Here is a 25,628-nt window from a genome sequence, read left to right on the forward strand (position 1 = left end):
TGTGTGGAGGGTGGGGGACAGAGATAAAGCGGCCCCTCTTATGTGTCCAAGACGTCACATCGCATTGTGAACCTCCGATGGCCAAACGGGGCAAATTTCGAGATCCACCGGGCTTGATATACATACACGCACGGATGCACACCACATCAGTTTGCTTAATGCGGTTCGGGGGAAGAAGCGAACACGAGCTCTCACGTGCAGCTGCTCCCTCCCACACTACCCCGCCGCGTTTACGCGCACATCCGTGCCGTCTCTCCCGTCTGGGTTTCTCTCTCTAGCTCAGTCCTCCCGCACTGGACGCCCTGTCTGATGCAAGAGCACTTGAAGACCCGTCTGAGCCATACTCACCTCATTCACCGAGGGCCGATTGTTTTCTATGACGACACAGATTTGCTCCCAACCAGCGAAGCAGCGGATTCCGAAGATGTCTTCATCAGAGGCTGAAGGCGGCCGTGGAGATGACAACGATCGCGTCAGAGGTACGGACCCGGCGGAAGCTGTCAGAACTTTTCGCCTACATGAAGTCAACTGTGACGGTGGCGGCCTGTGCACGGGGAGCCTGACAGCTGCCCTTCCGGCTGTTGCCGCACGCGAGGCAGCAGTGTTCTTCTCACCAGCGGCTGGAGCGGCGGGGGGATCCCTTCGAAGCGGCGTCGCTGACAGTGACCTTGAGTCCGGGGCACTCCTCGTTGTAGACATCGCCCTGCAAGGCTGCGCCACCGTCGGCGTCCCTACCTGCATGGATGCCGGCATTTCTCCATCGCTGACCCGGCGCGGCGATATTCGGGTACACGCGTCCACTTGGCTGGAAATCTTTGTACAGGAAAGACGCGCACCGGGTTCTGGTGACCGGAGCTCGTCTCCGTGGGGGTACGCTTCTGCTAAAGCCATGTTTGGCTGCGCCTCCTCGTCGACGCCGTACAAGTCCCAGACAGCGCTGCTGCGGACATCCCCCCCTGCGTCCATCCCACCAGCTGTGACAACTGTCATAGGCGAGCGCATTCGCCCTGGCCTAGCTGAAATCAGCTTCGATAGGCTAGGAGGGGAGTACTCCGGCATCATGTCCCGCCTGTAATGGGCCACCGCCACATCATCTATGCCTGGTCTCGGCGAGGTGATATATGGAAACCTGTTTTGTGGTGTCCCGCATGGTGCCAGTGGACTCCTGCAGCCCCCATTCTTCAGGGGGGAAGAGGGGAGGCTTGTGGGGTGCAGTGTCAACTTGCTGGCGCGCGCGGAAGTGGGTGATGAGGCCATCGCGCCCGTCTCCATAGCCTGCAACCGCTGCAAGGATGGCGGCCGGGGACGCCCACGATGCCGATCATCTACAGGCGGCCTCGCAGACTTCTCAATTTCCAGGAGGCCCGGGTTGGAAGGTACCGATTCGTCATCCTCGTTTTCCAACGCGCCGCCCGTGTCAGTGCTCCCCTGGTGCCTTTGCTGGCGCTGGGCATCTGCTGCCACAATAGCAGACGCACCGCTGCCGCCGCCGTTGAGCAAGGATGCACCGAACCTGGTGAGCTGCTGTGGAGAGGGACGCCACCAAGGGTCATTGGTGGCCATAGAGAAAGGCGGCTGCGGAGTGCTGTGGAAGCTGGGCAAGAAGTACCTCTGACCGGCATACCAGATCCGACCCGAGACACGCACCTGACCATCCTCGAACAGCACCACGCCGAACTCCGCTGTGAAAGCGGCGTCTCGCACCTGTCGCGCAACAGCGGTGGGGGTTTTGATAACGCTGGCGTGCTTAGCGTTCGCCTCACTGTCCTGTCGCTGCCCGATTCCCAGGCTATGAGCAGTACCACCGCCACTCTTGGTACTACTGCGACAAGTCGGCACGCCACATTCGCCGAATAAGTTCAGGCCCCACACCCACAGTTCCCCCTCATCACTTATCGCAAAAGAGTTGTAGGGCCCGCAGCCGATGCTACGGATAGTCTGTGAGAGTGCCACCTGCACCGGTGTTGGGGTGATTGAGGTGAAGAATGAAGAATCGGGGGCGTTGGTGGCCCTCCCGTCGCCCAAGACCCCGGCGCCCCAAGCGAAGACAATGCATGACATCGTCATGGCCACAGCGTGGCGGAGCCCCGCTGCCACCGCTACAATGTCACTCAGCCCGGCGACACGCGTCGGTGTCGGAACATCGTTACCTGTATTATTGGCCGGCAACGACCGTGGGCCCAAGCCGCAGTACATGGCCTCGCCGTGGGTGAGCACATTCCCATCAGCGGTGAGGGCAACAACAAATGTGCCCCCGCACACAATTTGCACAACCCGCCCACTTGGGTAGGCGGTAATGCGCGCCGGCGAGAACACGTGTGCGACCCCTGCCGGTTGGCACAGCTTTTGGTGGTCATTGCTGCCCCAGCCGTAGATGGCGCCACGGTCGTCAAGGGCGAGAACGAAGTCGGGGCCACAACGCACATGCTGAATGACAACCTCTGGCGGTATGTGCACCTCGCTAAAGGTCGTAGCGATGGTGACATCATCCCTGCCGGTGGGCTTCATGCACTCTCCAATACCAAGCTGGCCACAATCGCCGCGTCCAATAGCGACGAGGGAATTATTCTCTGACAACACCACGAGGAAGCCTACCCCGGACGCGGCACACCGAACATTGTTGCGCACAACCAGGCTCGACACACGGGACACCTCGGTGGTGGTGGAATGGCCAACCACCATCAGCGCGGTGCGACGGCGCACAACACTTGCCGCACCTTGCAGATGACTAGAGTGCAACATCAGCGTCACGTAGTTCGTGAGGATGCGCACCGGGGCGCAAAGACGAGAACCGTAGCCCAGGCCGATACCGCACGTCCTGTACGAACCGCATGCGATGACGTCACCGTCCGCAAGCAGGATGCACGTGTGCTCCCGCGCACAGCTCACCGACACCGCCTTGAGGGGAAGCGACAACATTGTGGGCAAGCGACGCGGCTCACGCCCGCGCAGACCCAGCTGACCCTCGGTGTTTTCCCCAAAAACGTAGACTGTGCCGGTGCTCGTGAGGACAGCACTGTGAGCGTGTGAACAACTTGCATCGACTACGAAATACGAGCGTAGCTCCTCAACAAGGCGCGGCTCCACTTCAGAGCTGTCGGTGCCATGCCCCAGTCGCCCGTTGCGGCCAACACCCCACGTGTACACCGTACCCTTCAGCGAGATCGCGAGTGCGTGCCACGGACCAGCGCGTACGGCCGCCATAGGGCCTGCCTCGGACAGTCGCACACGTACAATCTGCCTGGCACACTTGCAGTGATCGGGTGCTAAACTACGCTCGAGCATCTTCCCGCCTATTCTGCACCCCAGCATTGAGGCGATTCCCCAGATGCCCATTACGCCATCCTCAAAGAGCAGCACACCAAAGAACTGACCCAGGCAGACGTCAAGTACTCTGTAGACATCGGCCTGCAGCTGCACTGGCGTCAAGACGCGGCTCGCATCGGGCATCGTCAGACACTGTCCGTACACATTGTGGCCCCAAAAATACAGCGCACTGTCTCCAGCGAGAGCCACGGCGCACGCGGTGCCAGCAGCAATGCGGTTGACATGCTCGCTCTCGTTGAAGGGCACCCGCTGCCACTCACTCACCCCAGCCTGCGCGTAACGCAAGCCACACGAGCCAGTGCCGAGCTGCCCATTTTCGGCGCGACCGCAGCTGTACAAGACACCATCAACTGTCACGATATACGTTACGGCAAGGCCGCAGGCAACCTGCGCCACACGCGCAGGCGTGTTGACTGGTAAAGGTAAGTACGCATAGCCGGCAACGTTGGTGTCGTTAGGAGATGCAGCGTAGGCCAGAAGAGCCCCAGTCGAAGTCGTTGATGTGACTTTCTGAAACTCTGAAGAGGTACAGCTCTGGAGCGGACTCGCCAATCCCTGTGCCTTGGGCTGCGTCACAGGCAAGCTATCGGCGGTGGACCGGCCGCGCGCGACTGCCGCTTTAAGGGTGGCTGTGAACGAGACCTTTGCAGAGCACTTACACCCTACCAGACCGATCTCGGTATCGCGGCTGCTCAGCGCTTCAGCAGGAGCTCCAGTCAGGTACTCTGGTGTGGGGCTCATGGAGACTGGAGAAGCATCGTCGACCTGGACTTTCGATCCCACATGGTCTCGGAAGGCAGTGATACTGCTTGGTGACTCAAGTGTGCATTGCCCATGCCGCTGGCAATGCGGTCCGAGTGCGCCCTTTGCCAAGGAGCCCCAGGTCAACAAGATGCCCTGCTGCATGTACTGCTCCAGGAGGAAACAGTCCAGGCACCGGCGATGGCAAGCGGTGGCGGCAGAAGTGGGTGACACGAATGTCATTGCATTGCGCACGAGATACGGGTCTGGACTATCGTCGTTCACTGGGGCGTTGAGTTCACGCATTTGCAATGCTGTTTGCGGTATGGTGCCCCATCCGTCAGGCCTCTCTGAGAAAAGCGGCATTGAGGAGGAGGCCTCAGCATCCGACTTCGAGACATGTTCCTGCTGCTTACGCTCGCGCCACTCACAAAGCCGAGCCAAGTTGTCGATCGTGGGCAAACGCGGCACACAGCCAACGCCGTAATACGCTGAGAATCGCACCACGGGCATGGGAAACTGCGCCGTCAATAGCACCTCAGCAGCAAGCGACGGAGATGCCAGGGGAGCTCGTCCACCATCATCACCTTCGTGGTCAGCATCTTCTCCCGTGGCCGTTGCACCGCTGCTTCCCTCACACAACAGGGCACCCACGTAAAGCGGGTTGACTGGGTAGGGAGTACTGCTAGGCTTTCGGGGGAGAGCGCGATACCGCCGTGCTGGCTGCAGGGGCAAGTCCTCAGACATGGCGGGAATAGAGACCAGGAGAGCGCTGCGGTTCTCAACGCTCCCGCGACGCGGTGGACTTGGTGAGGAGCTCGCTTCAGGAGGAGGCTGAGGATTCGTTGAAGGGGTTAGCGAAGCGAAGCCAACGCTACAGCCCGCCGTTGCGGCAGCCCCTCTGGACATGTAGTGTGGTGACAATTGGCTGACCTCGATAGCCTCGATTGTGTCGTTATGACGTGGCAATGCCCCTCCAGGATCAGCCGATCCGCTCAGAACGTTTAGCGATGTGGCACTTTTCAGGAAATCCTGCGGGCTACACCCATACACGGCGATGAGCATCGTCACAAACATGATTGCATAACGCCGCTGCGGGGACTGGGGGGCAAGGTAAGCGTCGAGTACCATCTCGCGGCACCTCTGCAGACCAAAGGAAAGGAGGACGCTCTTCACATCGTGTCCTTCCTCTGCGTTTCGTGAACCGAAAACTGCAAGAATTCGCAGTGCGTGAAAGGCTTCCTCGCTGGGAAGCGCCGACCCTGACGCTGGCAGCTCGCAAAGTGCAAGGCCCTCGCGCAGCAGGAGTGTGGCGAGCGCTGTGTAGGTTCTAGCGCGTAGCTTACCAGTGGGTACCTGCTGCCCTGCCTCAATGCAGTTCAGTATATCTGAAAGACTGGACGTGTCGCCTTGGCAAACGCGTCTGAATGCCGCCTCCATGGAGAGAAAAAATTAGGGTGGTGTATTGCAAATACGAGAGAGGGGGGAGCGCTATGCCTTGAATATTGTGGGGAATGCAATCCGTGTGTGTGAAAACAATGCTGGAGGCAGACGTGGGCAAAACAACGAACTCGTGTGTGAGAAGAAATACAATTATATATATATATGGGTATATGTATTCATTTACATGGATGTACACACTACCTGCGCAATACGAAAGCTGAAGCGGCTGCACTACAAGGCACCGGTTTGTGAAAGTGTATGTGTATGTGCGTGTGTGTGTGTGTGTGTGTGTGTATCCAACAATTTCACTCACGCTAGCCGGGGGGAGGGAGTTGGGGGTAGCTTAGGTACTCCCCCACAACCTTCGTGACCAGAAAGAAACTAATTGTGGCGGTGTGAATAAACAAAAAAGAAGATTACCAACAAAATCTTCACAAGTCCACAAAAGGGCCCAAGAATGATCGCATAGGCGCTGGTTGAGCGCCTCCGCGCATTGCGCCGAAACTGGCAAGGGGGGGAATAGTAATTTTTTTAAAAAAAAAGAGCTGAGAATATACACAGAGTCACGTGCCCGATATCACCCTCTGGAGGAGCGGGAATGGACACTGTTGCGGACGAGAGGGCGCAGGGGGGGGGCACTAAAAAAGCAAGTACGCAGGAGGAAGAAGGGGAAAAAAGACGAGTTGGAAGACAACGAACGCGGTTTGTGTGCGTGTGTGTGTGTGACAGAGAGGAAGAGAGTCAGGGGATGAAGAAGCTTATTTGTGATACTACCTTTCGTAACAACAGGGAAATCATGAAGAGGAGATATGAAGTGCGTTGAAATCCCGCAAAACTAGCCCACTACGAGCAATCGGTCATCCGCGAGGAACAGGTGCAGTCCACACGGAAAGGACAGGGGAAGAAAAAAAAAAAACGGAGGACTGGTAGAGCGAAGTGGGTTTTTGCTTTGTTTTTCTCCTTGATCAAGGCTCACGCACGTTATACCATAACGTTATATCGGCTCAACCACTGTGTATACGTCTCCACCTCTGTGCTGTTCAAAGGAGGCACAACGACCTCCTCACACCGCTCCACTGATATCCCCTTTGGCTCGCCATCGGATATGGAGCTTGTCTGTGAAGCCGAAAGGAAGAAATGTTCCCCCTTTTCGTAGTGGCTGTTCAACTCGTCAGCTGCTAGAATTCCGCTGCGGTAATCCCTGAATTTTACGAAGGCAGTTCCGAGAAACCGGCCAGTTTTGCGGTGGCGTGCAAAACGCACATCGACAACTTCGCCGAATTGAGAGAAGACAGTGGCGATATCCCCTTCCGATAGCTGAGGGGTGCCGATATCGCCTACCACCTCCTTCAGCGGCTGGTTAAGCAAGCGCCTCACAATGATCCATGGTGCGCTCCCTAGTAAGGCATGATACTCGGCAGTGTAGGGCCCGGAGTTTCCGCTGCGGTACTTCTTCATCTTCACTCCGCCCTCGAGCCGCACGAGCGTATTGCAGAGAACAACTGGTAGCTATCGCTTTTCCTGTGCAGGCTATAGGACCAAAAAAAAAACGCCTCGCTACGAGAGCAGCAGAGAAAATCATGAGTGGTTTCAGGAGATCAGAAAGTTGCCTGCCATCTTACCGGACTCCATTTTTTGTTCTTTGAAGAGTGAATTTTAAGTCAGTGAAAATCTCGTGCAGGACTCAAAAGCGGATATCGATTTTCCTGCAAGACACCGCCATCCCAAAGTGTGACAGAGCTCAAGTTGGAGCCTTTTCTGCAGCAAACCCCACGATAGTTGAGAGCACAAAAGTAAAGCGACTGCACAACTCACACACACACACGCACGCACGGGTTACGAGGTCCCTCGGGTGCATGACTAGTTAGGCACCCTTTCCAGCTTTCTTTGTACTCGCTGACGTCACCAAGTGTGTGCCCGACAGGCGAAAAAAAAAGGAGGCTGTGAGGAAAAAAAGAAAATAGGGAGTTCTGCTGTATTGACCAACAGTGGTCAATACAGCCACGACAAGGAGGAGAGCATCGTCCCTTTGTATTCACCGTTCTGTTCGTTTCATATCCTCATTCTACCGTATGAAAGACAAAAAAATGAACATCACACGTGAGGTATACACGCCAACACTTTCCCTACCCACGGGCCTGTCCGCAGGCCTACCGCATGGTGACGAGCAGCGGCACAGACGAGCTGCAGCAGACCCGGCGCAGTCCTCTCAACACGGTCGCCAGTTTAATACCCTACCCGCCCCTTGATGAACACGTCGACTCGCGGCCGCTCCCATTACGCAGGTTGTCACTCGACGCATCCCTCAATGTGGCTCGTGCTAAACACCAGTGGGCAGTGATGATCGGGTAGGATCCATGCAAGTCCCCGTGATAATTGCCTCATCACATAGATGAAGCTATTTTGCCACTGTCGCAGGTCACACCGACGCGACGCCACTCAGCCCCTGACATCCGTGTAGCGATGCATCGCCCTGCCCCCCTCCCTCCCTCTCTCCATAAAGCGTAGGGTCGTGACACCCTCACCCGCCAAAACCAATTCTGTGTTGGCAAGAGCAAAAAGAAGGGAGAGGCTTGGCCTCCTCCTCCCTTAGAGGACGGATACTGAAACCCTGCTGATAGACCAGGCAGAAGTACACACTGTTATGGGGGAGAGGGGGGAAGAAAAACATCTAATCACTTCTAAAAAAAAAAGCTCTGAGCTGCATAAACCGGGAAAGGGAGTGATGTTCGCGATATATGAACGTCAACAATAAAGAAACAACGCTAAACCACGCAGTACATACAAGAAACATACAGCCGCAAAGAAGTCGCTGAGAGCTTCATCCACACGCTGAACGAGTAATGGCATCGTTGTGACGGCTAGAGAGCATTGTGAAACTCCAAATCGGCAAAGGTAAAGCTCTTGGTTGGAATTCCCCACCGGTAGCCAGCAAATTTCTCAATTTCATTTTTCTTCATCTCAGCCATCCTCTGCTCTTTTTCGCGCTTTTGCTGCTCCTCCTGCTCTTTTCGTTTCTCAAACTTAATTGTGACTCTATTGGGCCGAGAAAGTCGATCGAACACGGCGGCACTTGCGGCACTCATCGGGCGCCCAGTAGAGCTTGACCGTTTCGTGGGAGTTTTTTCATCTCCCCTTACCGCAGTTTGGCCACTGCAGTCTCGCGAACCTTCCTCAGCGATACTATTCCCATCTCCGTCATACGGCACTTCACCACGCTCCTGACGGCGTTTGAGCTCGATGAGCCGTTCCTGTTCACGCTTCTCTTTGTTGTAACGCTGTGCGTCAGCGTACAGGCGAAAAAAAACCTCGCCAGGCTCCCCATGGGGATTCTCTACTGAACGCCGTGAATTTACGAAGTTGGTGTGCGAGCCATGAATTGCATTTTGTTCAAGTTCAGCGTCGTTGATATGCTTTTGCGCGCGGCGACTTTCAGTGCGCCGGTTAGCGGCGTTAGCGTAATGGTACATCCTATCGTATAAGTCTTGCTCGTCACGGGGACTTGTAGCCGGCAGATTTGATTCTTCTCCTTCACAAAGAAAAGGCGCTTGCACATGTTTTTTTTCCGGCCGTGGCGGGTTGTATATCGTCCGGTGATGTGTGGAATTGTCATTGCCGTTGCGCATAGGCTTATATTCCTCTGCATCCGTCTGCGGTGCCCGGCGCCGTATCGCGTAGTCGGAGTCTTGTTGGTTTGAGGCCACCCTTTCGGAGTAAAGCGTCTCTTTTTGCGGCAAGACATGCGATGTAGTACTTGCCTCTTTGTCCTGTGGCCGAGTACTGCTACTTATTTCTAAAGATGAGTCACACGATACGACAATGTCACGAAAAACGGACGATTTACGGACCGGCGCCTGGCGATCACCGCGCGGCTGCTCATAGTCATTTTTCAATATCCGATGATGATCTTTAGTAAAATGCGTCCTGTCCTGGGGGAAATGAGTTATGTTTCTGGCGGGCACATCGTGACTCGAGTAATAGCTGTTTGTGTCTGCTGCTGTTTCTTGATGCGAGTGGGATTGCGACGATGACTTTGGTTTTACCGAGAGGTGCGGACGCGTTACTGGCGACGCTGGTAATGGGACCTCTGAAACCGGTCTTTGCACGGCTACTTTCGGTTCTCGGACTTTGGGCGGTTGGGTTCCCTCTGCCGGATGAGTGCCCAGGGCAGCACCATGGCCTCTGAACAAACCAATCTCGCTACCCTTTTGTATGTTCCCGGCAAAGTAATGTTGATATTTTTCATAAAGACTACCCTGCGCTGCTGTCAAAACCTCCTCTCCCTCTTCTAACAGCTGCCAAGTGCGACGGGGTATTTCATGGCCACACCCGGGAGTAGCTTTGTCGTACACCAGTCGCACTGGCGCCGATGGTGAAAGCACGGGAGGGGCTTTTGTTCGCGAGTCAAAATATTCCACCTGCTCTTGTGGCATATCATAGGTGAGACGCTTCAAAAAAGAATCCCCCATTTTCGATAGTATTGCGTTTATGATGTAAGAACAACCAAAAAAAAATCCTCAAAAAAAAAACGGTGTCTGAAAGGTGCACGAGAGCCATATGCCGCAGCGCTATCGATTGTGCTACATGAAAATACACAGCCACTTCAAGCTAGTATGGGTAAAAAAAAACACAGTGCATTTTTGAACTATTGGTTTTCGAAGCAGAAGAGAGAGGTAAAGAGTAGAAATACTTTGGGAGATCCGCACACATCATCGGGGTCAAGATACACACGTTTTTTTTCCACAAGGATATGTTTCTTTTCCCTCGTAACTTGGCCATTATCGGTACCAATAAACGGCACCGACCTCCTTGCGTCGCAGGTATTTGAGCCCATGACAACCACAAATTCTTCGGAATTGAGACGCAGGTGGAGATGCTTGACTTCGCCAGACAGTGAGTCCTAGCCTCCTTTAAGACTGTGAATCACATCATCACCACCAGAGGCTCAAGCTGTTTTCCACTGCGGGGAAAAAATTGAGCTGAGTGAAATTCTGTGTGGAACTGATGTGGTCAGGTCGCAGCACTGCTACACAGCGGTACATATTCAATTGACTGAAGGTTCGCAATTGTTACTTTTTCTCCTGCTAGAAAAGCTTTCTCTTTGGTGCAACGAAATAGAGTGAAACCGCTGCGAAATAGAAGCAACAACACACCGAGCGTACGCAACTGGGAAAGTGAGAGGTTATTATGACGCTGAGTGTGATCGAGGCAGGGTTTCAATGAAAATTTAGCAGGCGAGAGGTTTTGTGGGGGAAAATAAAAAATACATTGTATCCCCGCGAATACAATAGTAATGTTCCTTTGCGTATTCACCTCCTTAGGTAAGGTAATATTTGGTATCTGAAGTGCCACCGCTTCGACTCTCAGGCAAGATCTCAAACGTGAACTCCTCGAACTAAAGCGCGTACAGCAGCCGAGTTGATCTGACATGTATCGGGAAGAGGAGGGAGGAACGGCAGGAACAGTGAGCTAGACGCATGGCCGAGCTCAATGGTAGGATGGTTTGGTTGATGGGACCAGGATATGGCTGTGCTCCGGCATGTATAGGGTGAGTTATGGCTGATTTTGTGTGGCCTTGGTCACCTCTCTCATGATCGAATGCCTCGCTTGAAGAAAAAAAAGCCGCAGCCGAGATTCGCACCATCGTGTGAAGGGGGAACGCTCGCCAGTTCACCCGGAGGGAACGCTGTAAACGCCGGTGCCTGCTTCAAAGCGATCAAGTCTATCATACCGTTGCCGCGCGCGGCTGTCCGCTTGTTTTCGAAAGCGGTAGACAAAGAAAGTGCTCACCGCTAAGGTGCACGCGCAGAAGAGCTCGAAGATAATAAATGGCACGCTGCTGTGCTCTAGGCTTTGACCTCCGGGGCATTGGACCTTCTCCATTGGGATTATTGAGATTCGACGGGGGATAAAACAGGTTGCAGAACCGACAATGCTGAAATATGAGATGAAAGGAGGAGAGGGCAGTGGGTATGAGTTTTTGGGGTGTCATGGGGGCCTGGGGGTGGGGTTCGCCGGGGTGTCCCGGTATTGCGTTCCGCCGCGGCGGTGGCTTGGGCGCACCCCCGGGCTAATGGCGGGGGGCTCGCTGGTTGCCCGGGGGGGCCTGCGGTGGGTGGGAGAGGGGGCCTTTTGGACGTGGTGGGCAGGGGTGGACGTGGTGGGCAGGGGTGGACGTGGTGGGCAGGGGTGGACGTGGTGGGCAGGGGTGGACGTGGTGGGCAGGGGTGGACGTGGTGGGCAGGCGGGGGGGGTGATCATAGCATGCGCGGGCCGGGGGCGGGGGGGGGGGGGAGGCCCCGACCTTCACAGGGCGAGGCGATGCCGGTAACGTGTGTGATTGCGCTTTGGCGATTCCTGTTTTTTTTGTGCTGTTAAAACTGCTAATCGGGGAGTGTTGAAGATCAATCACGCTCTCGCTTCTCACCCGGCACCGCCGCCTCTGCTTGCGGCTCTGGGTCTTCTTCTTCGCCGAGAAACGTCGGAGCAACGACGAGGGGCTTGTCGCCCGATGGAAACACGGTGCCGTTCAGCTCGGCAATCGCGCGCTCGAATCCGACGCGGGTCTCCAGCTCTACCAAGGCGTAGCCAGCGCAGAAGCAGTCGGCGTTGAGGGGGATTTTGATGTCGGTGATGGTGCTAAAGTAATCTGGGTCCCCTTCCTTGAAGGAGACGAGGTAATTGGCGATGTCCTCCTGGGTCGTCGTCTCCGGTAGGTTTGAGAAGAACAGCACCCAGCCTTCGATGCTGGGTATCGGGTAGCCCGGCTGAATGTCGTCTGGGCGCTGCAGACGCTCGTACTGTGTTCGAGCGCGGCGCACGCGGCGCAGCTGTTGCAGCCCGGTGCTGAGAGCCGCGGTGGTTTCCATTGGAGCAAACAGTGCTTTGGATGAGGCGCGTGTAATTAACGGTGGCTAACAATGAGGTTAACTGTTTTTTTGTTTTCTATGGCAGCGCTGAGAAAGGGGTTATCGATGCGTTTGCGTATGTGGGCTGTGTTTGGATAGAAGTGTTCCGCGAAGTCAGCAACAGGTGTCGTATGGCGCCGACACTTCCGGATATGTATATATATATATATATGTGTGTGTGTACGTAAAAGAAATGCACACACGGAGGGAGAAGAGGAATGTGGCGGAGGTGAACGAACGTTTTTTTCACTCGAACACACAGCTGTGGTCGCTCGCAGGTGCGACACTTTAACCCTTCTCCCGAACACTCGTTACGCGTGCACTCAACGGTCACAACCATGGCACTTTCGAGGGGACCATTAGCGTGACCACGCTCTTCCTGAGTGCGTCTGTGTGTATGTTCACTCTTTAGCACGCGTATCACACACCGAGGGGAGAAACCCTCTCGCCACACACAGCAACAGCAGCAGCAAGAAAAAAGTACACAGTCAGTCTCGTACACAAAAACACCTAGCATACCCTTGAACACGGACAGGTTCCAGCAGACAAAAAATAACACACAGACAGACAAAGAGGGGGGGGTGGGGGACGCGGGCGACCAGCTTGTCAGAGGTCATCGCCGTTCCACCGCAACCCCGGCTTCGCAGTGGCGCCACCGTACCCGGTCAGCCGCGGACCATAGCGGTGGTCTCCCTTGACGTACCCGCCTCGCATATTGCCGGTGACAACATACTGCCCATATGCTTTGACGACCGTCGCCACTGCGTTGTTGCGCGAGTACACATTGCCAGTCTTGACAGTAGCAAAGCGCTGGGACCGAGACAAGGTTGCGTCAATCTTCTCCTGAAGCTCTGCTGGAGTGCAGGACTCCACACCCTCGCCGAGCTCCACACGGATGGGGTACAGGATGCCGGCCCGCGCGTAGGGCTCATGCTGCCGCATCACGTCGACGATGCGGCAGAAGACTGGTGCCCGCAAGACGGTGCGCGAGCCACAGCGCAGCATAGGGACGGCGCAAAGATCTCTTGTCTATTGACCCGTTGAGGTATTTACCCGAGACTCGAAAAGAATCGCTGTGTCAGAGAGGCGACGGCTGAGACACAAAGATGACCGCATTCAAGAATCGTTGGGTGCGTATGTGTGTATGTGGAGGCGGGGGGGGGGAAGGAGGGAAGGAGGGCACTTTTTTACCCGTTTTTTTTTTGAATTTCCGGTGAGTGTTTGATTGATTTCGACTTCACTGTGCATTCGAGCGCTTCTGACGCGTAGCGCAGTGCCTTTGGTGTATGGCGCTCGTTGTTTCTCCCACTTTTGTGTTCTTCGTGTACTTGACTCTTTCCATGTAATTCCGTTGTCCAAAGGGCGGGGAGAGGGGGGGGGGGTACCGCGAAACGCCGCCACCGCTTGTCCCACAGATACGGAGAGCGGCGAAGGAGAGCAGAAAGAGATGACGGAGTGAGGAGTGGATAGCGATGATAGCGAATCAGTCGAGTGGGAGATGCTGCAGAAAGGTGAGGGCTTCAACTCATGGTCTAATCCGCATGCCACGCACACCCTGCTTGCATGAAAACTGCCTGCAAAACCACGGTGGATAAAACGAACATCTGTGGTGCCCTGCCACGTCCGCTCCCTCCTTCCGCATCGACGCTGAAGTCGGCGGTGTCGAACTCGCTGCACTGGGAGACGACTGAATCACGGGAGTCTTGGTGGAAATGTGGGCCTCAACAGAAGGGCAAAGATTCCGACCGAACAGCTCCCGTGGCGCGCACCTTACTGACGCCTATCACCACCGCAAGACAGGCGATGTTGTCTTTTCACTTCTAACTTGTCAACGTCAAGTGAATGGAGATGCGCGGACGCAAACGCTCAACAACACACAAACACACATGCAACCGCCTGCAGACAATTCCCGAAGCGTATCGAAATCGACACTTACTGAAAGCAGGAGGTACACATGGGGTCTCTCTACGGCAACAGAAAACACGTGTGAGGGGGGGGGGGGAGGGGGAGGGAGGGAAGTGTTTGAGAGAGAGAGAGACACACGCAGAAAGAGAACAGGCGGGGCTGTTTGGTGTCGTCAATTTTTCCAGGGCTGTTTCTCTTTAAACAACGGTTACAGAAAAGACGCTGGGACACACACAGTTTAGCGTGGTGTCCGGGGCTTAATATGCCCCTACTCTTCTGAGGAAGCCACGTAGCCTCCTGTCCGCCTCGCCAACGCCGTACCACGCTTGGTAGTGACGGGATGGTGTTGCATCGGAGCGACCTGCGGTAGCGTGTGCACGTCTGTTCCACCCACAGAATGGGCAAGGGTATCGACATGACTCGCACGCGTCTCACTCAAACATCACTGCCCACTAGTAGGGGGAGACACCAGCTGACCCCTGAGATGCACCAGGTGGTGGCCGGCGTAATGGGAACGGCTGTGAGTTGGCCCGCAAAGCGGGGGTGGGGTGGGGTGGAGTGAGGGAGCATTGAGGCAGAAACCATGCTGAGAATCCCGGGTCGGCATCGCTGTAGCGCGTGCCAACGACTGCCTCGTGTACCACGAGATGGGCCTGTGGGAGGCCGGGCTTAGGGTGTGGGGAGGAAGTAGGAAGGTGAAGTTAAACACATGCTTTATATGCCGGAAAGGGGAGGGGGCGGGTTGAGAACAATCACAGCAACGACAATCAACAACGAAAGGAGGAAAAAAACATTGTGTTTTGTGTACAATGTTAGCTGCTGCGTGTGAGAGGGGGGCACAACGACGAAGTCACGGAAAACAAAAAGGAAAAAAAATAAAATGAGGAGAGCAATGCCGGGGCGGAGCGGGAGGGGGTTGGGGGAGGGTCTACGTGCTGGCAAGTACCTGTGTGTGTTTATCGGGGCTACTTCGTCCCCCGCCCTCTGTCACGTCCCCATCCGCCAACTCCGTTAGCACTCCAGTGCAGAGAGTTAATTCACACACAACGAATCGAGCACCACCAGCGCATGTCAGCCACTGTAGTTCTCTTCAAAGATGATACGTGACGAGGGGGAAAGAAGAGGAGAGGGGTGTTCACGTGGCAGATGCTTTGCCTGAGAGAGCACTTGAAAGGAGATGAACACTGACGAGAGCACTACAGGAAATCCGAACAGGATTGAGGGATGGGGTGGGGGGCGGGTGGGGGGGGGCCAGGCAGATAAAAATGATGGTACAACCCGACACCAACGACAGAAGAGCACGGGAAAGAGGGGGGAAGAGGCGGGGACACCGAAGAGAACAAATGTCGAAGTAGCTGTCTTAGCCTCGACAGGATGAAGACACCCACACAGATACAAAGACCAGCGAGATGGAGAAGAGGGGAGGGGAGGGGGAGGGGGGGGGGGCGGGAAACGTGAACGTGCCTCGTGTGAACCGAGGTAAGACGCAACTCACTGTGGCTGCTGCGCCCCTGCTGCCGTCGCATCGTGCAGGAGCGTGGAGGAACCCATGGAATCGTAACCCTCCACCGTAGCTCGTGTCGCATTAAGCATACTTAAAGAGGTCTGATTGGCGAAGGAGTCGGGGTTCAACTTTACGTCCTCCGAAGCCATTGGGCTGTCTTGGCGTGTCATGTTGGTGGTTGAGACGACGACAGGGAACTCAGAGTGCGTCCAGCCCGACGTTGAAGGCGTGCCGCAGCCGTTATGCTCGTTGAGAGAGGACGTGTGAACGACACTGCAGACACCAAGCCCGTTCTCCGCCGAAGACGTCACCGCTTGAGAAGACAAATCCGCGGCATGTAGGTGCGGCATGGGCACCCGAGGCGGTGTCGGGTGAAGCAGTTCTTCAATACGAGCATCGATTTCTGCCATGCTGGCACCAGGCTCAAACCTAGCGTACGGTGCGCCTTTCTGATCGACGAGAAAGCAGGTGAAGTTCCACCGCACAGCGCTCTGACCCAGCGTGCCACGGATGCGCCTCTTCAGAAATCCGAACAGCGGCAGCTCATGGTTGCCGTTCATCTCCGACTTGGCCATAATGGGGAATTCCACCTCGCCGATGTTCGGGTACAAGCAGGAGATGTTCTCTGCAATCTCCTCCTCGTTGCCCGGCTCTCCGTTGCCAAACTCGTCGGACGGAAACGCCAGAACGACGAATCCCTCACGACGATGCTTGCGGAAGAGCCTCACCAGGGTTGTGTAACCGGATTCAGTGTAATCCTTGCACTCGCTTGCCACATTGCAGATGAGCACAACTGAGCCCCTGTGCTGACTAAGGTCGTATAGCTCTTGGTAGCAGTTCAGGACCTGAAAATCATAGATGGTCTTTCTTGAATTATGGTCCGATTCCTCGACAACAACGCCTTCGGTCTGCGCCAATGTCTCAAAGCGGGACCACGTCTGTTCCAGGGATTCTTTCCGCCCGGCCGAGGTGTCTGAGCACAGCGTCCGGTTGAGGGTAGATGCCGAGTGCATTCCTAGGGCTGAGGTAGCGTAGTCACCAGCACTCATTGCTGCCTTACGTGTGCGTGGCGGGGGGAAGTGGGGGGAGGGAGGGGGGCTAATGTAAAATGACAAAGAAAGGTAGGGAGGAGGGATAACGGCAGACTACACGCACTGCTACTCGCCGACGCTGTACGTGTGTGCGACTGTGAGTCGCTGTATCGCACGTCACTTACAACACAGTAGTGTATTCCTTTTCGTGTGTGCACGTGTGTGAATGAGGGTACAGTGGGATGGGGCGGGGGGGGGGGGGGAGGGCAGTAATTTGCTCCTGAGAGAAACAGGCATACAGGAGAGGAGAGAAAATGCAACATCAAAAAAAAAGCCTATGGCACTATAAGTGTCAACCTCATGGCACAGGCTCACAAGGCACACCAAGCCAGATCGCATGAAGAGTCAGAAAGATGAGCAGGTGGCACTGCTCTGTAGGAACCCCACCCCGTTCCAACCTCCAGCTTATCGCTACTTCCTGTCACCTGAGCATACCCACACACACGCGCAGAAAACAAAATCAGCGAGGGCCGCGCGCGCGTCCCACTCCATTGCCTTCATTTACTTCTTTCTGGACGCATTTTTTTCCCCTGGAGGGAGGCAAGACGCGTCTGAGCATGCGCTGGCTTGGCACAAGAGGCAGAGAACAAACGAGAAACATGGGTGAGCAAAGCAGAGATCTTCCCCTGCACGACGCGACCGAGCACCATTCCCGTTGGGTGAATGAAGCGAAAAGGGTCGATTGTGGGGGGAGAGGGGGGAGCAGAGAGGACGGCGTCACGAAGTGCGAGCAAAACATTAAACAAGTGAACAAACGAGGGACTTCTTGCGTTCCGTGATGCAGGGGAATAACAAAAAATTAGAGCGCCGGGCACGCGTTCTGTTTCGTTTTTTTTTTCCTTTTCCCTTCGTTATTGTGATGCTTGGAACATAATAAGTGGGGTTGCGTACGCTCTGGCTTGGCCGTTGGTCCCCTGAGCCCTCACACACCCCTCCCTACTCTCCATAACGCTGCCTCCATTCAGGTCTCTCTCTGTGTTAGCTCCAGGGGGAGGAAGGCAGCCGGAAGGGCAAGCCATACAGAGCAGAAACCATGCACGACGACGTCACACGGTTGGCGGTTAAGTGCGTATGTGTCTGTGTGTGCAACCTCCACTGGAAAGCCAATCCGCTACGAGCCACTATTTGAAAGCAGGACACTATATATGGAGGTGAGTTGTTTAATAATATTTTTGGGGGGAACAACGTGACGAAGGGGAGGGGAGACGAACGGAGGGGCGCAGAGCAAGTGACGGACTCCCTTCTCCCGCTTTGCCCGGAGGTCATAGCCGGGGTGCGCGGTGCGTGCGTAGGACACACCCACGAAAAGTTTTTTTTGAAACAAGATTTCCTCCTTCCCTTCAACACACACACACATCAAATGGAAGGTGCCACGGAGCGAAATCTGAACACTCAGCTCGCTCTGGAACTATACGCTGCGTACTCGTTAAATCTTTGAGGTCGTCGCCTCAAGCAACGGCAGCAGGTGCTTCTCGATTTCCTCCACGCTTGCGCCAGGTGAGAAGCGGTGCACGGCACGACCGTCCTGGTCCACCAGGAATGATGTGAAGTTCCACTTCACCGCCGTCGTGCCGAGGATACCTTTGCACGTCCCCTTCAAGTACTTGTACAGCGGGTGCTCGTTCTCGCCGTTGACCTTGACCTTCTCCATGATGGGGAACTCCGCTTTGAACCGTGTGCAGGCGAACTCCTTCACCTCCGCCTCGGTGCCAGGTTCCTGACCACCGAACTGGTTGCACGGGAACGCCAACACCGTGAAGCCGCGATCCTTGTACTTGTTGTACAGAGTCGTGGCCGTCTCGTACCCACCCTTGGTGTAGCCGCACTTGCTGGCTACGTTGTAAATGAGAACCGGGTGGCCCTTGTGCTGTGTAAGATCATACGGTTGATGGTCGCCACCGTTCACCTTGAAGTCGTAGATGGACGATGACGCTGCGGCACCAGCGGCGCATCGAAAAGGGGAGAAACGCGGCATGTCAAAGACGAAAAAAAAAGGGGGACTGCAGTGACAGAGATGACACGAAAGATTTTACGTTCGTCGATACCAAGTCGCATCCAGCGCGACTCACTCGATGGTTCGATGAACGTGACAATAGAGGTGCATCGATATATGACAATGTGTGTATGTGCGTGTGTGTACGCGTGTGGGCCACCGGTAGGCACACAAATGGAGTGAACAGTGACGTAGGGTTGAGGGGAGAGGGAAGAAGGTGTAGCACCGTCGAATAGACACACGTTCAACACGAGAGGAGCGGATTGTAGACGGGTAAGACGATAGCCATGCACAGGGGGGGGAGGTTACAGGGATGAAACAACAGCTAGAATGTAAGTGTCGTGTTCGGGGGTTGTGTCGTGTCGCAGGCCAGAAGTACACCGTTCCTCGTACTACGTGAGAAGAAATCCCCACGTCCACAAACTACCAGAGGAATCTGTCTGCATGCATGCATATATATGAATATATATATATATATGTATGTATATGTGTGCGTGTGTGTGCGCGCCCGGGACCGTCAATGTACTGCGGAACGATGAAAAAGTGCGCGGGAGGAGGGTAAGGGGGAGGGGGGGAGGGGGGGGGGGTACACTGAAAAAAAGGAAGCCAGGGACGGCAAACTCACGCGCGCACACACACACACACAAATGAATGTTTGACAGAGCGCAGAACTGAAAATTGACACAAATGTAGAGAAAGAAAACGCACACATACGGGTGCGTGTGAATACGGGAATAAAACGGGGTTCGGTTTGAAGAAGACGATGAGGTGAGACGTGCACTTGGTGGAAACGGGTGTGTAGCGTGTGTAAGTTCACTCCCCCACTACGCGGGCTGTCCCCCAGTCGCGCTACACTACGCGCCGACATACACGCAAAAATATAGATATGAACTGAGCACGAGACAACACACCGACACCAGATGCCACGACTCCCGCGCCCACGCCCATTCGCCTCCGCTCTGCCGGTTCATCTTCACTCACCCACAAGTGCAAAAGCAGGCAAACGTTTTGAGGAACGCATGCCAACAGCGCCGCACATCCGCGCTTGTTGCGCATCGTGCAGAACCATGTTATCAGGAGGCATCGGAATGAAAAAAGAGGACGGAGAAGACGAACGTGAACGCACAGAGCCGCCGGTGGTGGAGATTGAATTGCCACAGCACATACGCGATCATCCATATGGCGTACAGAGTGGGAGGAGGGGGAAACAAACGCGAGCGACACACGGGCAAACACACACACACACACACACACACACGGGGTGCAACAACTCTTCTCACCATATTCACGGGGGGCTTCGAGGATCTTCGTAAAAGCATTAAATAGGAAGATCCACAGAAATTGTGTGAGTTGAGAAGCGTATAAAGAGCAACAAACATGATGATAAATCGGCACTCGAAAATAGTAGAGGGGGTGAGTGGTGGTAGTGGACAAGAGGGGGCAGCGTGCGTCTTTATGTAGGTAGTAAAGACGGCTTCACAGCCGAGTGCAACTGCGCGGAGCCCCCTCCCCTGCTAAGATTCCTTTGACGGCTAAGATTAGAATAAGTAGATGGAGCGTTGCAGCGCTTGAGATGCTCATTGCACCTCTCTCTAATCTCTACCCATCACGAACCCCGAAACTCTTCGATTCGCCCACGTTCGACGGTTATCCGCTCGACGTAGACGTCGTCGCCTCAAGCAACGGCAGCAGGTGCTTCTCGATTTCCTCCACGCTTGCGCCAGGTGAGAAGCGGTGCACGGCACGACCGTCCTGGTCCACCAGGAAAGATGTGAAGTTCCACTTCACCGCCGTCGTGCCGAGGATACCTTTGCACGTCCCCTTCAAGTACTTGTACAGCGGGTGCTCGTTCTCGCCGTTGACCTTGACCTTCTCCATGATGGGGAACTCCGCTTTGAACCGTGTGCAGGCGAACTCCTTCACCTCCGCCTCGGTGCCAGGTTCCTGACCACCGAACTGGTTGCACGGGAACGCCAACACCGTGAAGCCGCGATCCTTGTACTTGTTGTACAGAGTCGTGGCCGTCTCGTACCCACCCTTGGTGTAGCCGCACTTGCTGGCTACGTTGTAAATGAGAACCGGGTGGCCCTTGTGCTGTGTAAGATCATACGGTTGATGGTCGCCATCGTTCACCTTGAAGTCGTAGATGGACATGGCTCTCGAAAAAAAAAAACACGAGAGAGAGAGAGAAAGGGGAGAGTAGTGCTCGGCAGTTCAGGCGCAAACGGAGAAAGCCTAGTTAGCGCAATATATATATATATATATATATGTAGAGAGAGATCGTGGATGGATGAAAGGGGGGGGGGATAACGGAGCTAAAATGTAAAAGGAGTTACACTGCGTTTTATGTGCGTTCAGGAAAAGGAAAGGAGAGGCATGAAAAGAGTAGTTACGGCATGGTGTTTTTAGGCCCAGCGCGTCGCTTAGAAGCGAGCGTTGTGCCAGAGGTGACCAGAGAAAGAGGCACGAAGAAAGACCAAGGATACACCAATCGGTGTGCTCAACACTGCGAGAGTTCGAAAGTTCATAAAGCGTCGCGCACGACGCGTCCCCGCCCCCCCCCCCGCCGCTCCGCTCATGTGTGTGTGTGTGTGTGTGTGAGCATATATATGTGTGGACATCGCTACCCCAGCTCTGCCCTCTGCCTAGCCGTCTTACATTCTCTTCATTGGCATCACTGCAGCAGGGCGCCTCAATAAGTGAGCACCGCCGTCGAATCCCCTATTCGTCGAAGGGGTGCAAAGTGAAGCGGGACGGGGCGATGAAAGCAGTGTTTCCCAGAGCCAACGGTAAAGTGGGGACGTCACAACGCCGCTGGCCGAAACACCCTGATAAAGTGTTCCATGCACACACACACACACCTCCCATCACAGCGACTAGGAATCGGTTTTTATTCATGCGCGAAGAACAGCTCAGGTAGTGAGACCAACGGCCAGTAACCACCATCTCACACTATCCCCCCCCCCAAACACGTGCACACATATACGCATGTGCGGCCAAGTAGAGGTGTATGGAAAGATATTTAAAAAGGCACCAAAAGGGGGAAGTCAATAAAAAGAACGGGGGAGGGTACGAGTTCCATGGGGGTTGGGTGCGCAAGAGAGTCAGTGGGTGCGAGTTCAACCCACCGCACTCCTTTTTTTTTTTCGAACTGCTCTACATTCGGTTCTTCATTTATGTTTTTATGCTTTATTTCCCATAACAGCGCATCGGTTCGGACATACAACAACTGGTGAGGTCATCTGCACTTTTTTTTTTTACACCACACACCCTAAGCCTGGCCTCCCACAGGCCCATCTCGTGGTACACGAGGCAGTCGTTGGCACGCGCTACAGCGATGCCGACCCGGGATTCTCAGCATGGTTTCTGCCTCAATGCTCCCTCACTCCACCCCACCCCACCCCCGCTTTGCGGGCCAACTCACAGCCGTTCCCATTACGCCGGCCACCACCTGGTGCATCTCAGGGGTCAGCTGGTGTCTCCCCCTACTAGTGGGCAGTGATGTTTGAGTGAGACGCGTGCGAGTCATGTCGATACCCTTGCCCATTCTGTGGGTGGAACAGATGTGCACACGCTACCGCAGGTCGCTCCGATGCAACACCATCCCGTCACTACCAAGCGTGGTACGGCGTTGGCGAGGCGGACAGAAGGCTACGTGGCTTCCTCAGAAGAGTAGGGGCATACTAAGCCCCGGACACCACGCTAAACTGTGTGTGTCCCAGCGTCTTTTCTGTAACCGTTGTTTAAAGAGAAACAGCCCTGGAAAAACTGACGACACCAAACAGCCCCGCCTGTTCTCTTTCTGCGTGTGTGTCTCTCTCTCTCAAACACTCCCCTCCCTCCCCCCCCTCCCTCCCCTCACACCTCCAGAGGGGGTAGAGAGGGAATGCAAACGATAACTCGTCCTGCACGGCGCGCACGCACACAGACGAAACATGTGGACGCATCGGGGAATATTGGGGCGGAGCTGGATGAGGAAAAGGAAAAGGATACCAAAGAGGGGGCCAGAAGACATTTCCTCCACCCTCTCCCCCCCCCTCTCCCGCTACTCTTCCATCCACCCCTTCTTGCCTCCCGGCAGCGCCTTCCTCGGCATACAAGCGCACACGTCCACACAGAAAAGAAGAAAGGCGTCTACATCTGTTTAATTCTTTTCTGAGTTTTTTTTCAGCTTTGCAGCGCCTTGTCGGGGTGTGCGTGTTTGTGTGCGGCAAGAGAGGGGGAGGCTGGGAGGAGTAGAGTACTGCAGGCGGGGGTATGGTGAAGGACCGCGTGGGCTGGACAAGGAGGAAAGAGACGTTAATACACTCACAAAAAAAAAGGAGACTTAAAAGATGAACTAAAAGCACGCACACACAGACACGGATATGAAGACAGGAGGAGGGGGGGGTACGAAGGAGGTGAGAGGGACGGAGGGAGAGGGGGGATCGACCTCAGGTCGATCATATAGCGTTCGCAACGGGACACCCTGATTTTGAATGCTGGACCTCTTTTCTTTATCTGTCCTTGCACCATGCCATTATATATATGTGCATATATATGGGATATTGTTTGTGTCTTCTCGCTGGTACTCTCCGTCCTCATATATCCTCCCTCCCCTCGCTTAGCCGCTGCTGCCGCCGCCGCCTCTTCCCCACTTCTGCTTTTTTTTGTCGGTCTGTTTTTATAACAATAAAAGAAAACAGATGTGAAAACACCTAAACGACCACCCCCCTCTCCAGAAGTGGGAGTGAGTGAGTTTGCACACGTTCTTTTTTTCGTGAGTTGATATGCTGCGGTGCTGCGTGATCCATGCCCGGAGAGGGGCACCCCTTCATCTGCCCCTCATCCTCCTCTTTTACAGCACTACACACACACACACACACACATATATATACAAACACAAGGCACTCACGGACGCGCTTATATACATGCGCGCATCCCTGGGCTTTTCACACCACTGCTTACGTTGATCGGTGTCGGGTGTTTGACTTGCAAGACTGCGCCTCCCTCCCTCCCTCCCCCCTCCCGTCCATTTAAGTCCGGCTTTTACAGTGAACAATGCCCTGATGTGTAAGAGAGGAAGAGGGGGGAGGGAGGGAGGGAGGGAGTGAGGGAGGGGCACAGCTCTTTATTATGGCGCTGTTTCTTCACTGCTTCTACAGAACTGAGTAATTCTCCACGATATCCTGAGGCCACACGCCGCACTGCACCTCGCCGATGTGTTTCTTTCGGAGCATGAACATGGTCATGCGGCTCTGGCCGATACCGCCACCGATGGTTTGGGGCAGGTCGCCGTTCAACAGGCGCTGGTGCCATGAGTGCTGGAGACGGTCATTGTCGTCAGTGATATCCAGTTGGCGGCGCAGCGTTTCCTGGTCGACACGGATGCCCATGCTGCTCAGCTCCAGCACGTCGTCAAGAACTGCGTTGTACACTAGGATATCACCATTCAAGCCCCGTAGAGACGTAATGGCGTTCACAGAGGGCTTCTCGGCGTCGGTGGTCGGAAAGCCGATTTTGGAGGAGTCGATGGACACCGGGGACGACCAGTCATCGTAGTCCGGGGCACGCACGTCGTGGTAGTCGCCGTGGCTCAGCTTGCCGCCGATGCCGATCAGAAACACTGCGCCAAACTCCTTGACGGCTTCTCGCTCACGTGCCTTAGGGTCCAGAGTCGGGTAGCGGCTCAGCAGCTGCTCCGCGTGCAGAAACTTGATCGACTCCGGCAGCACGGGCGTGATATCGGGGAACTGGGTACACACACGCTTCTCCGTCTCGCGCAGGACCTGGTAGATGGAGCGGACTGTAGCCATCAGGTATTCGAGGCAGCGGTCTCCAGGAGGCATCACACGCTCCCAGTCCCACTGGTCCACGTAGACGGAGTGGATATTATCCAGGGTGTCGTCCACGCGCAACGCGCGCATGTCGGTGAGAATCCCCTGGCCGACAGAAAATTTGTGATCGCCGAGGATCTTGCGCTTCCACTTAGCAAGCGAATGCACCACCTCAAAGCGCTCCTTCGGGATTTCCTTCACCTGCACCTGCACAGCTTTCTCCCATCCGGAGAGGTTGTCCTGTGTGCCATCGCCAATACGAGCGAGGATGGGGCACTCCACACGGATGAGATTCAAAGCCTTGGAGAGCTCCTCCGCAAAGATGGCCTTCACCGTCGAAATACGGGTCTGGAGATCGATATACGCCTGCGGATCGCTGAGCATTGTCGGCAGCGAGAAAGAGGGAGAGAGAAAAAGGGTAAGTTGGGGGGGGGGAGAGAGAAGAGCGGTGGTATGCTTCAAGAAGTGGAGGTTTGAGGACGAAAGTGTGAGAAAGGAGGAGGTGGCGTGTATACTACGCTCTGTGTGCGTGCGTGTGGAGATGTGACAGCGTCACGGAAAACCCCGTAAAACAAACAAAAAAAGAAAAGGATCACCACCGACAGTGCGTAGGAAGGAGTAGAATGAGTAAAGTAGGGCAGTAGGTGAGAGTGCGAGAGAGCCCCAAGCCCGTTCTCGTCCCCTCCTCCTCTGCTCACCTGTCCGTACTTCAGCACCCAAAAGGAGCAGGAACTTGAGAAGCATCAAGCTGACCAGTGCGCAACTCCATCTCACTTTGTCGAGACGTTCAGTTCCAAAGAATGCAGCAATGTGCGAGAGGAGAGGGGGATGCACGTGAGAAAGGGGGGATCTCAGCAGCTCGGCCTGTGGCGCCGTCTCCCCCCCCCTTCTCAAACAAAC

General features: G+C 55.1%; 10 protein-coding genes across 10 annotated transcripts; all 10 read right to left on the minus strand.

The window, feature by feature from the left end:
* Positions 1-279: 279 nt before the first annotated feature.
* JKF63_04099 (uncharacterized protein) lies at positions 280-5,508 on the minus strand (the record flags this gene model as incomplete). The annotated part of the gene is made up of 1 exon (XM_067900092.1): positions 280-5,508. One exon carries the CDS (start codon positions 5,506-5,508, stop codon positions 280-282), a length of 5,229 nt encoding a protein of 1,742 aa, XP_067756276.1.
* A 984-nt stretch (positions 5,509-6,492) lies between these two features.
* On the minus strand, positions 6,493-6,969 carry JKF63_04100 (uncharacterized protein; the record flags this gene model as incomplete). The annotated part of the gene is made up of 1 exon (XM_067900093.1): positions 6,493-6,969. One exon carries the CDS (start codon positions 6,967-6,969, stop codon positions 6,493-6,495), a length of 477 nt encoding a protein of 158 aa, XP_067756277.1.
* Positions 6,970-8,372: 1,403 nt separating this feature from the next.
* JKF63_04101 (uncharacterized protein) lies at positions 8,373-9,944 on the minus strand (the record flags this gene model as incomplete). The annotated part of the gene is made up of 1 exon (XM_067900094.1): positions 8,373-9,944. The coding sequence occupies one exon, from the start codon at positions 9,942-9,944 to the stop codon at positions 8,373-8,375; it is 1,572 nt and encodes a 523-aa protein (XP_067756278.1).
* A 1,237-nt stretch (positions 9,945-11,181) lies between these two features.
* JKF63_04102 (uncharacterized protein) lies at positions 11,182-11,394 on the minus strand (the record flags this gene model as incomplete). The annotated part of the gene is made up of 1 exon (XM_067900095.1): positions 11,182-11,394. The coding sequence occupies one exon, from the start codon at positions 11,392-11,394 to the stop codon at positions 11,182-11,184; it is 213 nt and encodes a 70-aa protein (XP_067756279.1).
* A 521-nt stretch (positions 11,395-11,915) lies between these two features.
* Positions 11,916-12,380, minus strand: JKF63_04103 (uncharacterized protein; the record flags this gene model as incomplete). Its single annotated transcript, XM_067900096.1, has 1 exon — positions 11,916-12,380. One exon carries the CDS (start codon positions 12,378-12,380, stop codon positions 11,916-11,918), a length of 465 nt encoding a protein of 154 aa, XP_067756280.1.
* A 645-nt stretch (positions 12,381-13,025) lies between these two features.
* On the minus strand, positions 13,026-13,424 carry JKF63_04104 (uncharacterized protein; the record flags this gene model as incomplete). The annotated part of the gene is made up of 1 exon (XM_067900097.1): positions 13,026-13,424. The coding sequence occupies one exon, from the start codon at positions 13,422-13,424 to the stop codon at positions 13,026-13,028; it is 399 nt and encodes a 132-aa protein (XP_067756281.1).
* A 2,391-nt stretch (positions 13,425-15,815) lies between these two features.
* On the minus strand, positions 15,816-16,877 carry JKF63_04105 (uncharacterized protein; the record flags this gene model as incomplete). The annotated part of the gene is made up of 1 exon (XM_067900098.1): positions 15,816-16,877. One exon carries the CDS (start codon positions 16,875-16,877, stop codon positions 15,816-15,818), a length of 1,062 nt encoding a protein of 353 aa, XP_067756282.1.
* A 1,468-nt stretch (positions 16,878-18,345) lies between these two features.
* JKF63_04106 (uncharacterized protein) lies at positions 18,346-18,894 on the minus strand (the record flags this gene model as incomplete). The annotated part of the gene is made up of 1 exon (XM_067900099.1): positions 18,346-18,894. One exon carries the CDS (start codon positions 18,892-18,894, stop codon positions 18,346-18,348), a length of 549 nt encoding a protein of 182 aa, XP_067756283.1.
* Positions 18,895-20,559: 1,665 nt separating this feature from the next.
* On the minus strand, positions 20,560-21,066 carry JKF63_04107 (uncharacterized protein; the record flags this gene model as incomplete). Its single annotated transcript, XM_067900100.1, has 1 exon — positions 20,560-21,066. The coding sequence occupies one exon, from the start codon at positions 21,064-21,066 to the stop codon at positions 20,560-20,562; it is 507 nt and encodes a 168-aa protein (XP_067756284.1).
* A 2,984-nt stretch (positions 21,067-24,050) lies between these two features.
* JKF63_04108 (uncharacterized protein) lies at positions 24,051-25,112 on the minus strand (the record flags this gene model as incomplete). The annotated part of the gene is made up of 1 exon (XM_067900101.1): positions 24,051-25,112. One exon carries the CDS (start codon positions 25,110-25,112, stop codon positions 24,051-24,053), a length of 1,062 nt encoding a protein of 353 aa, XP_067756285.1.
* Positions 25,113-25,628: the final 516 nt, after the last annotated feature.

Source organism: Porcisia hertigi, chromosome 26 (genome assembly GCF_017918235.1).
Source record: "Porcisia hertigi strain C119 chromosome 26, whole genome shotgun sequence".
Lineage (NCBI taxonomy): Eukaryota > Euglenozoa > Kinetoplastea > Trypanosomatida > Trypanosomatidae > Porcisia > Porcisia hertigi.